A 15,934-nucleotide genomic window follows, 5' to 3' on the forward strand; every position below is an offset into this window, starting at 1 on the left:
CCCGCCCCCGCCCCGCTCGGCATTGTGGGGCTTGTGGTCGCGGAGGGTGGACTACGAGCCCCAGGGCCCCGCGCGCGGTTCCGGACAACGCCTGGTGTGTGGTAACACCGCGGATCTTCTTCCTCCTCCTTCTCCTCCTCCTCCTCCTCCTGCTCCTCGCGGGCGCTTCCGGCGCGGCGGCGGCGGCGAAGCCCCTCGGGAGCAGCGGGGGCTCGGCGGGCCAGGGCAGGTGAGGTGCCGAGCCCTGCCCTGCCCGGCTCTCCGCGGGCTGGACGCGGGGCCCGCCGCGCCCTCCGGGGCTGCGAGAGGGGCGGACGAGCCGCCCCCGGCACCGCGGCCGGGCTGAGGAAGCGGCTGGGGGCGGCCTCGCCGTGCGGGGAAGGTGCGCGGGGTGTCCCTTCCCCTCCGGGCCGGGCGGTGACCTCTTTCCTCCGGCCCCGAGGCGCCGCCGAGGGCTTGTCCTTCTCCCCGCCCTTCCCGCGGGCGCGGGGGTTGGGGCCTGGCCCCGCTCCGGGGTTCCCGGCCTGGTGCTGGTTCCCTCGGCCCGGGCCCGGCAGGCGCAGGCCCGGATGTGTTTTATTTTTGTGTGTATTATTTTTAGCTCGTCCTCTCGGAGCGGAGCGCTGTCAGGTGGCTGCGGCGGGCAGGGAGAAAGAGCACCTCGGCTCCTTCCCCCTTCCTGCGCCAGGGGAGGTGTAGGGTGGACATCAGGGAGAAATTATTCACAGAAGGGATGATTAGACATCGGAATGGGCTGCCCTGGGAGGTGGTGGAGTCACCGTTCCTGGAGCTGGACGTGGCATTCGGTGCCACGGTCTGGTTGACATGGTTGTGTTTGTCCAAAGGTTGGACTCGCTGATCTTGGAAGTCTTTTCCAACCTAATTGATTCCTTCTCCGTAGGGTCCCCCGGGCTGTGCTCCCCTTAGGGACTGAGCAGTCAGGGGAGGTGTTCAGGGCTGGGATGTCCCATTAAGTTGCTCACTGGACTGGTGAGTTGGGTTGGTTCCTTTCCTGTAGCTCACACATACTGGGTGGCTGAAACCTTGTGCTGTTCCTGTTACCAGAGGAACTAATTCTCCTCTGCTATTTGTTTACACGTTGGAACGTATTTTTGTACGTTTGGAGCTGTGTCATACCTGTTAGTGTTTGATAAAGTAATGGCTTCACTTTCAATTCCCAAAGAGGCGAAAAAGAAACGGGGACATGTTGTTGTGGTTATATATTCCACCATTCACAGCCTGTTTCATTTGTGCTGTGTAACAGTTTTAGCATTGCTGACTGCTGGAACTGGAGCACAGGCTGTAGGGTCTCATGTGAGACACAAACTGGATGTATTAGGACAGATTAAATCACTTCCATTTTGAAGTCCAGCAAAAGAACACAGACTAATTATAAGCCTGACTTCAGGCTAGGCTTGGTTTTTGTTTTTTAAGTTGATACGGTTCTAAAAATAGACATCTTGGATTTATCACAGGTCTGTGTCATTTCTGAATTAGTCATAGAACTGCTCTTACAGTAATCAAATGCATAAGCAGTTCTGCTTTGTCAGAGTGAATTTCACTGCAGATGACTGTTACACGTGTGTGCAGATGTTTGAAAACTGTATTTCTGTTCTAGTGAGAAGCATTTGAAGACACTGTGAAAACTTCAATGCTGTTTGCTGGTGACATTCCTTTTATTAACTCTTCAGTGAAACTATTTGGTGTAAGAATCAATAGGACATGGAATCAGTAGGCTGTCTTTTAAGTTTCTTGTTATCATCACTGATTTTAAAATACAGATTGTTATCTTAACATTTGATCTTTATGCTAGTCCCGGTAAATCCACCCATACTGTGTTCTCAGTTTTAAAAAGAAGGAAAGTAATTCTGTATCTGAAGCACAAAGCTTTGAAGCTTTGTATCATATAATCTAAGTTATACAATGGGAAATAATTGCAATTGAAAATTGAAATACAGTGGCAGGTAAAGTAACATCTGACCAAAAAAAAAAAAAAAGTGCGAGTTTGGGTTGTTTTTTTTTTTTAATTCTAGGGACCATTAATGAGAGAAACAGAGTTACCAAGACGTGTGGGGTGTGTATATAGTTAAAAGAGTATATTCTGCAATTTTTTTTACTTCCATAAACTTTGCAACTGCAATTAGTAAATTACCTAAACTCCTTCCTCCCATGCACATTGGTCTTGAATTTTAATTCAAGCTCTGCCTCTGAATTCAGACGGAATTTATGCTGTTATTTCCTATTCCCCCACTCTTTCTTCCTGGACTTGAATGAGGTTTTCTGGTAACTCGGGGATCTCAGATCAGGTTAAAGGTGAAACCTGAATCCTCACTGCAAAAAGTGGAGCAGAACCTCTTGGCAGTAAGGTAGTCTTCCCTAGCAGGAATGGAGCTCTGATTTTTGCTAGAAGCCAACCATTGAAATAATAATATTTGTAATCATTGCCTTGGGCCTTGTTCCTCTGTAGTACTTTTCTAAAAAAGAATATTAATGTCTAAGCACTTACCAGATCTAAGGTAGATGGAGCCTGGAGAAGGGAATAGAGACAACATCAGTGCAGAGGTAGATCTGCTGATGACAGAACTGAAACCCTGCCAATTGATACCAAATGTTTCTGTTGGTTTAGAACTTGAAAAGTTGAAATCATGAGAGTCTGCTCTCTTTGCTTTAAGCACTGCTTCAGAAGATTGTGTTACACAAACACCTTTCTTTGATGGAAACCTTGCTCATTTTCAGCCTGCCCTAGGAGCAGGTGTGGATTGGAGGAAGATTTTGCCTGCTGCAGTTACGTGGTGATGGTTGTGTTCCTATTAAGCAGCTCTGCAGTTCTCCTGCTTGATTTAAGTGCATGACCAAAAGTCTGTCTGTCAGTAAATGACACACATCAGAGAAAGCTAAGTGTCACCTTCGACACTGATAACAGTGGTTGTACATTGGGGAAGTGGAGTGGTTTGTGCTCTTCACCCTTTTTGGCTTACAGGAAGTTTATCTTATTGTAGGGGTTGGGTTTTTGTTTTTTTTTCTGCTAAAGTTCAGTTGAATGATTTAAAATGTCATTGAGTGGCTATGGGGGAATAGGTCTGTCAAAGAACCTTTCTAAATCTATTCCTCATCTAAAATTCACCAGTTCTCTCCCTGTTTGCTGAATGGCTGGGATCATATTTTAGTGCTGAGACTTAAAGGTTAGAAGGTAAGATTTATCCTGACAGTAAAAGCACATATTCCATGTTAGTGCATCTCTTGGAATACAGCCTGATGTGTTTGATGGGTCAAGACTGAATAGTCAGGGTTGTATTAACTTCTGGTGTTATTAACTGGTGTTTTAGCACAGTTGAGAAATCTAGATTCTCTTTAAATTCCCTGTGTCATTCTGTACATTTCTTCCCAGGATTCTCGTTGCTCATAGATTTGGATCTGTGGGGTCACTGTGACAAAAAGGAAGATCAGGCTGACACTCGGTGTAATATTTGGCAGTGTCCTGCTGGCTTCTCCTCGTCTGCCCCCTCAGACCAATTAAGAAGTTTGCCAGCAGAGTAACACCTTTTATACATCTTACAGCAGTTTTCCAGGATTTTCTCAACTGAACCACTCCACTGTGTCCTAATAAATCACCTTCTCATGGAATCTTATTCCACCTTTTTTGAGAATGTAAAAAGCCCAGATGACAGATGAAACTAGGGTAAATTCGTCTCAAAGAAAAGACTATTTTGAGATTGGAGGAACTGAAGTTAAGCTGTTACAAGACACTGTCATGAAGTCTGGCAGCTGTGCAGAGCTGCTTTTGATCACATCCTAAAAGAAATGCTGAAAGCTCCTCCTTGCTGCATGATAATGTGCATTAAACTTTGGCTTCAGTCAGGCCATTTTGAAGGTTAGTGGACTTGCTGATCACTGATCTAAATAGAACAGAAACTTCAGTTTTCATGAGGATTTGATCCCTAATCAGGATTGAGACCTCCTTCAAGGATATTTGGATGTGCTTTAGTGCAGCCATGACAAACTGCCTTTCAGTAACATAATGAACATGGAGTTTTCGTGAAGATAATTATTCTTTCTGTTTACCACTAGCAAGGACTGAAGTGAATAAGTTACATCCAAAAGATGTGAAGTTGATTCCTAACTGTAAAGATAAATAGTTTGAGAATTTTAGCAGTCAGGTGCTTGCATGACACTGTGATGCTTCCTAGTGTATCTTCTGGAAAATAGGAGGATTTCTGAAATAATGAACAAGCAGTGTGGAATATGGAATATATTCCTTTTCATACCTTGGCAACAAAAGCATTTGCTGTTCTTAACTTATTTCTTGTGTGCATGTATATATAAATCCACCTCTTCAGTTGCAAAATCAGCATCCTTTGTGTTAATATAAATCCAAGTGTTGTATTTTTTTTTTTTTGAAGAGTGTCAGTGTCTGGAAAGGTAATAGATAATGTATAATTGTTTTTATATGAGGGTTTTAACTGTACCATGGATTAGTAACAATAGCTTATGGCTCTTCAGGAGAAAGTGAGTTCTTCATGGTAGCCCACAGTGTAATAGGTTTTCATCATCATAAAAATCCATCATTTCACTTAGTATTTCCCTTTGTGTGTGTGTGTGGATACTGCTAACCCATAAAAACAAAGTAATTATATCTAATGGCAATTTTGTCCTTTTTTGCCCTTCTTGCTGTGATAAAAATCTTTTGGGTAGAGTAGAACAATGTTCAGTGACCTGATTTAACTATTTTAAAATCTTACTCTGAGAATACAGATTAAAAGCTGCAGTAAATTAATCTGTGAATGCAGGTGGTGCTTGTCAGATGTGTGAGTGGATATTTACTGAACTTCCAGAAACACGGAATTAAGCAGCAAAACAAACAGATCTCCATCCAGCAGGGAATACACATGGATAATAAGTGGGACAGCTTGTACCTGCAGTAGGAAGTGAAAACTTGTTCAGACAAATTCCCTCCCCCCATGAGAGCAGACCTTGCATGAATTTATGTAACTGAAACAAGTTCTTGGAAGAACACTCAACTTTTTGAGGAATGATGAATATTCACTTGTATTCTTCCGTGTTCTTGGCAGCTGTAAAATACCAGGGGTAGGTGATAAAGTTGTGAGACCCCTGATATTTGCAGTTCCATCTGTGTGGACGGATTTCATCCATCCAGACCCCTTTCTAAATTCTCAGGAGTGCTGTTCTGGGGCTGAAGGAATCAGCTCATCTGTGGCATGTTGGGGTTGGAACAGCAAGAGAAACAAAGTGAGGTTTTGCAATAAGCAGTCCATGTCACAAGACTTGTATAAAGTTCTTACTGTAGTCCTGTTTAATTTTTATTCAAATTTTACTGTTCACAAGCTCTGATGAGATGTGCACAGTATTTGTAGTCATCCCAGTTCTCCTCTGTGCTGACTGTAATCAATAACAAATTTCCCTTGCGTAATTATGGCTAAACAATTACGTATCTGCCCTGGACAAAAAATATCTGTTCTTCTGTTTAAACAGCCTGAAGATCTTTAGCCAGTGCAGAGCATAATGAGGAGTATGGCTTGAAGAAATATCTTGTCATGTTTTTAACCTGTTCATACTCTCAGGAAGTGGTATTGATTGCTGTAGCAGTTTCTGCTGTTTCTTACCATTTCACTCTCTTCACTTCTTACTAAAATGTCAATAAATTACACAGACATGTAAATGCCTGGTGTCTGGAGCTTGCTAGGAGGGAAAAAAGCCCTCCTCTAGTGCATTAAATACTCCAAGCAAATCTAAAAATTAAAACTGTTAATATATTTCTTTTTATCTTTATTCCTAACTCAGACTTCAGGTCTTTAAACTCAATTATGTCATATAAAATATTTTAAAAGAATCTGATGAACGGAAAATACAGCAGACTGGAGCAAGGGATTTTTATCAGCTGTAAGGTGACCTTTTTTCTTTTCCACATAATTTGTGGGTCCGAGCAGTGATCCTTCCATGTTGGGTATGATGAGCTGGACTGGGTGGATAACTTCCAAAACAGAGGTTCAGTTACTGGAACAATAATTTTCCATTGCGTTAACGTAGCTGGTGACACACCCTGAGTGGAAACATGACTTCAGCTTATATAAAAGCAAAGACATAGTGTTTAAATTCAGATGGGTGGAAAGTAGGCACTGATCTCCAGCAGAATCACAGCTTGATGCATGTGCAAAAATATGGAGTATTTATAGGTAGTTTTAATAGTCCCAATGCATCTGTATGAGGTTTGGGGTTGCAGCATGTAGTGCTTTCCAAGCTTTTTCTGGATGGGAGTTGTCAGGAACCTTATGCTGTTGCCTATGAGTGGTAGCAAGATTTTTGTAAATATCACATAAAATCCCTGCTTTCAGGAACATTGATTCCATAAGAACTTGAAGGAAAAAACACTTTTGGCAGCACCTCTTCTTTAAAATACTCACTCAATAGATTGCAGTTAGGGTTTTGAAGTTACACCAGGTGGTCATTCCATGTTTGCTTGACTGATGTCCTAAGAAATCCCTGGTTTTTAGGCAGTAAAACTCATGTTGATGTGTGCCTTGTCATTTTAGAACCTGTCACTCACAAGCTTTTGTAATTGTGTGTTTGTTCTCTCTTTTCCCACACTCCCTAAGGACAATATATTTTCCAAGTTCTTCAAGTATTCTTGCACAACGAGGAAAAAGAAGAAACATTTCAGTGAATGAGGAGTTTTTTGCTTCTATAGTGTTTTCCTTGAGAAGTGGCTCTTTGAATGAGGATGACAATGGAAGAGATGAAGAATGAAGCAGAGACCACTTCTATGGTTTCCATGCCTCTCTATGCTGTTATGTACCCTGTCTTTAACGAGGTGAGCTCCAGTTTACCTTGGAATGCAATATTCCTCTTTATTTTGGGAAGCGTGGCCCCAGTAACAGGTTGTTCATCTTGTGAATGAAAGCTTTCTCTAGCACATCTCTCTCTGCATTGTTTCACCCTTCTTGCCATGAATACTGTTTCATGCTCATCAAAGGTTGCTGGTTGTCTTGGTCCTGAGCTTTTTTCTTAGCTTTAACAGAGGATTTTCACAAAAATGCCAGGTCTGGTATTCTGTGGCAGGAAATAACACGCTGTCGAACCTGTGAACAGCTTGATGCATTTTAATTTTACTGCTAATGGTTATAATTTAATAGGATATTTGTTTTTCTGTGAGTATCAGAGATTGTCAAGGTGTTCTCGAAATCTTCTGTCAGACTTTTGCTGCAAAATACATCCAGTGATTTTTTCTTTTCATTTGGGTGGGAGCTCTTCCCTTTGGGATTAACTTCATAGTATCTCTGAAGTGAGACCAGCAATTGGAAAGCTTCTGTCAATTCCCCTTTCCATTCTGCTTTATCGGGCAAGGTGTGATTACTTGACTTGTTTTGTTCTGATAACAACAGAATTGCTAATAATTAATTCTAAACTTTTATTGCAGCTAGAAAGAGTAAATCTGTCTGCAGCTCAGACACTGAGAGCAGCTTTTATTAAGGTGAGAAGTAACTTGCACTGAAAAATGGTTCTTTCAAAAGTAAGCTGTGTATGATGAAGCTAAAAGGTCAGCTCTCTTGTTTCCTTGTCTTTTTATCTAAGACTTCATCCTTGATCCAGTAGTCTAAAAATAAAGTGGACAAATGCATGAACTGGAAGTTTGAGGTGTCTGCAGATGTCATGAGTAGAAATCTCAATGAGCAATTTTAAACAAAGAGACTCTTCTTTTGTCCATAAAGAAAAAAAGCTTAAATGAGGGAGAAGTCAGTGAATAAATAATAAACTTAGGCTAAAACCCACAAGATTTGTAGAATAGGTGCTCATGAGCAATAGGCACGTAGCAGACTTTGCAAATTGTTTACAAAGTGAGTGCTAATGGGATTTTTTGTGGATGAAGTTCAGTGTTTGTGTAGAAATCCAGCAGTAAATGGAAAAAAGATTCTTCTAACTTCTCCACTGTATTCCTAGAGTGAAAATACAAATACTCCTTTATGCTGCTTTATTGAAGTGGTGATCTGAAATACTGAAACAAAATAATTGCAGGCCTGACTTACCTTAACATCTGTGTAATTCTGTGATACTTCCCTGTTCTTGCACTTAAATGTAAGGGTACCTTGATGGTCTTAAGCCTCAAATAGAGCTCCTACAAGTGTGGGTTGGTTTTGTGTGTTTTCACAATTGATGGTAAGGAGCTAAGCTGGATGCTAATAATGTTAAAGTGAGATGTTGGTAAAAATGGCAGTGCCAGCTAAAAAACCCACCCAGGCTCATTTTTATTCCACACAGAGCAGTTTTTTGGTAGCAGCACAGGTAGTATGAACAGCTCCAGTGTTAGTCCAGCTCTTTACTTAGATATGTCATCAATCAAAAGCTGAGTTTTTTCTGAAAGAGCAATTCCCAGCTGATGTCTGAGCATATGATGTGATTCATGAGAGGCACATTTATAAAATGTCATGGGGAAGGTGGGGGAGTAGCACCTGTGTTGGAGTGAATTAAATTCCAGGGGATACAATATCTTTGTCTCAAAGCTCAGTGTTTATGAAAATATAACAGGATAGAGACATTTATTAAAACCTTTCTTACTCAAATTAAAATGAGTGCAAGGGCTTATTGGAAAAGTTATACAAAATCAGTGATGTAGTCCAAGAAAAATGAATTTTGTAGTGGAAAAATGGTTTTTAATGTAATCTACTGGTCTAAAGCCATTAGACTTTGAAAGTTTCTAGCAAACTCCTGCAGTATCTGAAGCAACTTACATGAAAATCTGCCTTTGTGCTTGCAATGTCTGGGCCTTGCATATTGAAGAATATAAATTTTCTCTGCTATCCAGGCTGAAAAAGAAAATCCAGGTCTTACACAAGACATCATCATGAAAATTCTGGAGAAAAAAAGTGTGGATGTGAATTTCACAGAGTCTCTTCTACGTATGGCAGCTGATGATGTAGAAGGTAATAAATCTTATCCTGAACAACTGTATTTTTAATTACACTGTTAACTGGGAACATGCAATTCTCTTTTTCTTTTTTTTTCTCAGAAGAGATTATTTGTTTCTTAGTCGAATTTTTTCAGTGGGGTAGAAGAATATTTGTATTTTTTGGAATACCTGTATTGGGGAAATTAAATCTCCTTGAAAACCATACTTGCCTAATAAGAGAAAGAAAAAAGGAAAATGAATGTTCAGAACTATGTTTTTATGAGTGCATAGTTCACCTTTTTCAATGCTAACAACCAGGAAGAGGCAAATATGGAGTATAACATCCTCTTTTTTTTCCCCTGCTTCAAATTAAAAGCAGTAGTTACACTGTCAGAGAAGGAGAATATACTGTAGGCTTTATTTTATTTTAATACTGAATTTGATGACTTTAATGGCTCAAATAAAGGAAGATGGGCTCTTTTTCCACCAGGCAGTGATAAAGGTGATTGTTGCACTGTCCTGATTCACACAGGGTTCATTCACTGCAGGTCTCTGGTCATGGCTGTTCTCTGTGCTGTTCAAATACACCACGTCAATCCTGGTGCATCTTGTGTCTTGTTTTTAACTGTCACTACAGACTTGAGGAGAAACTAATGGTTTTGAATATGTTCTTTCTGCCAGAGTATATGATTGAAAGACCTGAACCTGAATTCCAAGATCTTAATGAAAAGGCACGAGCACTTAAGCAGATTCTTAGTAAGATTCCTGATGAGATCAATGACAGAGTGAGGTTTCTTCAGACAATCAAGTAAGTACAACATGATGGATTCTTCTGCAGATGGAGAGGTCAAACTTTTTTTGTGTTTAGGCCTGAATGTTGAAATGCTGCAGGAGTTGTAGCAGCATTGTTCTCATTGGAAGAGAGCCTGATCCCACTTAGAAATTACTTGAGTATTTTACTTGAATTTACTAGAAATTACTTGAATTACTAGTTACTTGACCAAACTTGCTGATTCCTAGGCTGAATTCCCAGAACACTGCTCTGGCTCTCTGCATTTGTTTTTGTGCACCATGTCTGACACTTTGTAGAGACTGTTTGAAGAAGTGCTTCACTGCTAGAAAGGGATTAAATTCCAGCATTTCATGGGATCTCCTAAGGATGTTAAAATTATCTTTTTCTTGCCCAACAGAGACATTGCAAGTGCAATAAAGGAGCTTCTTGACACAGTAAATAATGTCTTCAAGAAATACCAGTATCAGAACCGACGGGTACGTGCACCAGCTCTTCATCCAGTATTTCTAGTAGAAAAGAGGAGGCATCCTTTGGATCAAAGGATGAACAGGAAAGCTTAGCTGGCCAGTGACACCATGCTTTAACAACAAATTTGTTGTATGATAGGTCTCAGGAGTTTTATAGAATTTTTATTCCCGATGTAACAATAATTTTCTGATCAGTTTAACCTCAAGGTTCTCACTGTACCCAACAATATGTGAACTAAGACTCTGCTCCTGGTGTTTCTGTTTTCTTAGGCACTTGAACACCAAAAGAAAGAGTTTGTAAAATACTCCAAAAGTTTCAGTGATACTCTGAAAACCTATTTTAAAGATGGAAAGTAAGTATGCTTTTGTCCTGTTGGTTTTGTCTAGTTGTTCTGACAATTTACATAATGAAAGGCTTTGTTGACTAACAGAAAAATAGGACAAGCTTTGGGGTATAAGCTGCCTTTTTCAGGACTTGCCTAATTATTTCTTTACCTATGTCCTCTCATTACCATGGCTGCTTTAAAATGCTATTTCTTCTGTAATGCCTTTGAATAAAGGGAAATTTGTGAAATACACCACCATATAACACCCACGTGTGGTGTTAGTTTTGAATTTGAATATGAGAAGTTAAATTTCCTGTCCCTGTGGGGTTTTTCTCCGTGTATATACAAGGACAAGGAAATTATGGATTTTTTTTTTATTGAGAAAAGTAATTTGCCTATTTGAAGTATCATTTGCAAGCACGAAACATCTGTGCAGTGTTCTCTTTGATTTACATTTTTATTGGCCGTTCTTTATAGACCCTCACAGTGCTCTGCAGTATCTGCAGTGATTCAGCTGAATCTTTTTCTAGTTGAACATTTTAGCCTTCAAACTGAGGCTTTTTCCAGGTCTTTGCCTTGGGTTTTGAAGTCACTATTCCTGTATAATTCACTGTAGTGATTCTTTTGGAAGGCAAATGTATCCCCCCTCGGATTCTGACAGTGCCAAAGTGTTCTGTTTGAAAGATGAGAACCAACTTCCACATCAGCTCTTGTTGAGCGTGGCAAAGACTGAGAGCACCCAGGAGATGGTGCATTACTAAAGGAGAGAGAAGTCTTGAGACCAGCTGGGAATGTGATCCTGCTCCCATCAAAGCATTCTTGTTCTCCTCTCCTCTTACTGAAATTGGGGCTAAGTTTGGTGATGATACCAAGATGAGAAGTTTAGGCCTTGGTAGCTTTGATTCCTGGACAGAAGTACTGTGTGTTGTGAGCTTAAGCTTCAAGTGTGTTAATTATTTGCAGCAGTGTAAGAAATTCCACAAGGCTTGTATTTCCCATCCTTGGGAAATCAGGAGGAATTTCCATCTGTCTGAGCTACACATTGAGCAAGATCCCTGCTCCCCCCCCCCCAGAAAGTAACAGCACTAAACACAAGTCATGCTCAGACGTCATTACTGAGCTGAAAAATTCTGTGACCCCACACCTTTCTTTGCAAAAAGGTAACTAAAATAGTGTGTTGCTGTCACATGTGCACGTTTAGTATTCCTTGAGGAAGGAGTTGCCAATTCTGAAATTCCCAGGGATGAAGAGCTCAGCTTTGGAAAGGTGTTTAACAATCACAGAGTCAGAAAATGGCTGTGACCTTAAAGATCATCTGGTTCCAAGCCCCAATCATCTGCTCCACGTTTTTCCCTTTGTTATCTGAATCCCACAAAGAAAGGATTTGAGATGTCAGTGACGATTGAGAGCCACATTCTTTAAGTTCCTGCCAAATCAACCCAGCCTTTCTGGGATTAGCTATGCAAATGAGGCTGGCTGGCTGCCAGCAGGGAGCTTCAGGTAGGTCAGCACAGGGTGGAACATCCCTGTGCTTCCAGTTTTCAAAGCCTAGGTGCCAATAATGCTGGGTTTCTCCAATGCCATGTCTCTCGGAGTGTCTGAAGCAATATTCTTCTCTTTCCACAGGGCAATAAATGTGTTCATAAGTGCCAACCGACTAATTCATCAAACCAACTTGATACTCCAGACCTTCAAAACTGTGGCCTGAAAACTGTATATGTTGAGAGTTGTACTTTTCAATGGTGGATAGGGTACCTTTATATGTAAATTTTAAAGTTTTGACTGTATAAATTATCAGCCCCTCTCGAGGGGCCTAATGCAGGATTTTGAATGGGATTATTGCCATCTTACACCATATTTTTGTAAAACATTGTAGCTTAATCATAATCTCACAAGAAAGATTTTGCATCACTTTTTGCTATTATCATTCTTTTCAGAATTATAAGCCAAAAGAATTTACGCCTTAATGTGTCATTATGTAACATTCCTTATAAGAATTGTAAATATTTGGTGTTCTGTTTCTGACATTTTAACTTGAAAGCGGAAAACGGCAAGATTATGTATTTAACAATATTGGTGGCAAATATTCAATAAATAGTTTACATCTGTTAGACTGTCTTTTTGTATGTGAACAAAAGTGCATAACTCATCTTTCTGGAACTGCAGAACATTCATTCAATAGAAAATAAAATTATTTGGGTGCTTAAAGCTACCAGGAGTTCAAAATAGTGTAAAATGAGGGGTTTTCCTTAAAACTGAGATTTTGGTTGTTATCTAGACCAGAATATCAGAATAATTATATTAAAATGTCTTTGAGAAAGTAATAAATTAACCCAGAAGTGAGATGTGCTTTTGTTTTTGATAGAAATTAGATCTCACTTCTTTCTTAGTATTCTGTTGGTGGTGAGTTAACAGGCTTTTTACTCCTAGGCTATTCGAAGGTTTGGAGCACAGGATTATTTGAAATACATGCAGCAAAGGTTGCATTGAAACTCTTCAGATAACTGGGTTTGAATTTGTCCCCTTTGGGAGGGAGGAGGATTGGAGCTAGAACTCTTCCAGGTAGCACTAGTGATATCTATACTATGCATGCCATAAGGCAACTTTGTTTTTTCAGGGAATTGAAATCATGTGAGACCTCGACTGACAAACCTTGGCTGTGTAGGTGGTTAAGAGCTGCTGCTGGATAGGTGGAAATTTTCTCTTTGTGATTTCCTGGTGGTGCTTCACAAGCTCTGACGAATCTCTCGCATGCCCCTTGGAAGTGCACCTCAAGCTGATTTGGAAATAGAGTAAACCTCTGGAAGTTTGCAAAATCTAACTAGGAAGTTTAGGGAGGAATGTGAAGCAGCTTCTAAAGCTCCACAAGCTGTTGCAGGGGGAGCACTCCAGGCTGAAAGAGCACAATTGCTACAGAACTATTCCTTGTTTGGCTCTAAAGGTGAAGAAAAGGTACCTCCAGACTGTCTGGCACGCTGCCTGGTGCTGTACTGCTCATCTGGGGCAAGTGCCTTATCCCAGGTACAACAGCTGGGTCCTTGCGTTTGGTGATTGCTGAAAGGATCCAAACGGGGGGAAATGCAAACTGCAGCCTCCCAAATAGCACTGGATGTTCTGCTGTCTATCTGTGCATGGAATTGTTTCCTCGATGAGAGCACTGACTGTAGTGAAATAGAACAATGTGAAGGAGAGTATTGTGTAAAAATGAGTTCATTGGGAATGTATGTTGTGCAATTTTTGGTTACACGTAGAGCTATAAGCAGGACGTGGTCCTTGAAGCTTGCTGTTCAGCCTGTTCTCTGTTCTGACAGTGGTGTCTTGTGTCCTTGGCAAACTGAGCTTAGTAACATGGCAAAGGGATGCAGGACCAACTTAGAGTTTAAACTTTCTGGTATTTCTTCGAGCTTGGCCTGCTGAATTGTCATTTCTTGGCAAGTGGTAGAAGAGCAGCAATGTTAGAGCTGACTAAATTAGAGTAATATTTAATTTGCATCTTTGCATTCTGTAAGTAAAAGGGTTGAGTAGTGTTCCTTGTGGATGATGCTCACTTAAGTCACAGCTCCAAAGGGCTTCATGAAGATCAGTTAGTCAGGGAGCAGGAAGGGAAAGGCACCTGGAGTTTGTGATACTTCATCTGTCTTGAAAAGAGTGTTTGGTACTGGGGAGGCTGCAGCAGTGGCTGTAGGGAGGGAGAGACACAAAAGATGGGGTTATATTTTATGAATTAGACCTAATTCCCACAATATTCTGAGATTTCTCTGTTTTCTTGGATTGAGCAGGACAGTAATTAGTGCTGGCAATCATTAGTTGAATGGGACCATGTTTATGTCTAGGGGTGGTAAAAAATAAATATTGAAAAACCATTTATGACTTGTGTTCCAAACAAGCTGCTGTGTTACGTCCTGCCAGTTGGTTCCTTGTCAAATCAGAGGTTATTTCATCAAGAAATGAACTCTTCCTGTTCATCGGTTCTTTCCAAAACCTTTATTGGGTAAAAGGTACCAAATACAGGGCTAAGCTTCAGGTTGTCTGGCCAATGTGTTTTGTTTTATTTATAACCTCATTGTGATTTCTATATGTTACCCTTAAAAGTAATGGAAAATTATTCATTGTAATCAATGTCTGGTAATGGGAAAACTTGAAAACTGGTGTCTTCAGGTCACACTCTTCTGTTGTGTGCAGTGAATCCATATCTAGTGGTCTTAGAAATCTTTCTTTTCCACTGAATATGAGCTGGGACATATGTCTGTCAGATTTTATTGTGGTTTTGCACTTTATTATTCAAGTTACCTGAGTAGCTGAATATAAGTTTCTCTTAAGGATTTCTGATACAGCAGTTAGTGTTGCAAAATGCTCTTAGAAAATTTCTGCTGTGAATGTGGGTTATAACTGCTATGATAATGTTAACATACAGAAAACCGATCTAATAAACAAAATAAAACTTTGTATATTTGTTAATGAAGCAAAGAACCGTCTTAATCACTTGTTTTGATTTTCCTCAGCCTATAAAGAACTGAAGAAAAGCTTAGACTGACTTGTTTCTGGCTGGAAGCTTTAATACTGATCCACAGATTTGTGTACAAGTCTGTGAGATGTGCCAGGTGCCCAGCTCAGAGCAAGGTTTATCTTGAGCTGACATGAGTGGTGAGTATGAAATCTCCCAGTGTCCTGGTGTCAGAACTTCCACGTATCCAGCCAGCAGGAGCAGATAGTGTTAGTCTTGATTAAACATTATCTTTTCATATGATCTTATCTAGATTAGCACCGAAGTGCTCAGTGCTCCTTCTTAATGTGCTTTTCAGATCTTGCACTGTGTGGCCAGGGGAGCCTTGTTTGTATCTCTTCATTTTACAGAGGCTCTGCTTCTCTGAGTTGGGTGGGGAAGCAAAAGAAGGTTGTCAAGACAAACTTGCCACAAATCTAAGCTTTAGATTGCTCCATTTATTGGATTTCCCCTTCAGACAGGAATAATGTGTGCAATAGTAATAACTGGATTGGGCACAGCAGTGATTATCCCTTGCCTTCAGAGGAAGCCCTGGCAGTTCTGCCTGAGAATCTTGCTTTGCCCTGCTCAGCCTGGCTCATCTTCCCCCAGGACTCGCCTTCTGGGGAAGCTATTGCAGGTAGTTTGTGCTGGGAGGTGTGGGAACTCCCTTAGCTTTGCATAATGATCCCGGGCATCGCTGCACTTTGTCATTTTCCACTCTGCTCTTTTGGTTCTCATACACATCTGGGCAGATGTTGCTTTTGAAAGAGTATAGTAGGGAATGTGGCTCAGGAACAGAGCCACGGCCTAGCAGCAGCCTTAAAAAACAGAACTGAAAAGATGCTCCTGGGTCATTTGGCTTCTCTTACAGAAGTTAAAAACTACTATAGAATGTTGGCCCTAAATCTGTCCAGTTCTATTTTAAAGCCATCTTCTTTGTCCTCATTGCACTTTTTAGATGTC

The 15,934-nt window shown here is 40.7% G+C and overlaps 1 protein-coding gene across 2 annotated transcripts; it reads left to right on the forward strand.

Annotated features, from left to right (window-relative positions):
- Positions 1–17: 17 nt before the first annotated feature.
- On the forward strand, positions 18–14,931 carry PDCD10 (programmed cell death 10). 2 transcript variants are annotated; one of them, XM_032119018.1, is made up of 8 exons: positions 18–94; positions 6,612–6,826; positions 7,433–7,486; positions 8,816–8,933; positions 9,581–9,707; positions 10,090–10,168; positions 10,430–10,512; positions 12,112–14,931. In XM_032119018.1, the coding sequence occupies exons 2-8, from the start codon at positions 6,731–6,733 to the stop codon at positions 12,191–12,193; spliced, it is 639 nt and encodes a 212-aa protein (XP_031974909.1). In that variant the 5' UTR covers positions 18–94; positions 6,612–6,730; the 3' UTR covers positions 12,194–14,931. The 2 variants fall into 2 exon arrangements, with proteins under 2 accessions (XP_031974909.1, XP_031974908.1); XM_032119017.1 differs by having other exon boundaries at positions 27–229.
- The last annotated feature ends 1,003 nt before the right edge of the window (positions 14,932–15,934 follow it).

Source organism: Corvus moneduloides, chromosome 10, assembly GCF_009650955.1.
Source record: "Corvus moneduloides isolate bCorMon1 chromosome 10, bCorMon1.pri, whole genome shotgun sequence".
Taxonomy (NCBI): Eukaryota; Metazoa; Chordata; class Aves; order Passeriformes; family Corvidae; genus Corvus; species Corvus moneduloides.

Bases quoted from the DNA above. Each gene is read 5' to 3' on its own strand.
- PDCD10 (XM_032119018.1), top strand. From the start codon at position 6,731: ATGAGGATGACAATGGAAGAGATGAAGAATGAAGCAGAGACCACTTCT. The intron at 9,708-10,089 runs GTAAGTACAACA...CTTGCCCAACAG, and splicing joins AGGTTTCTTCAGACAATCAA to AGACATTGCAAGTGCAATAA. The intron at 10,169-10,429 runs GTACGTGCACCA...CTGTTTTCTTAG, and splicing joins ACCAGTATCAGAACCGACGG to GCACTTGAACACCAAAAGAA.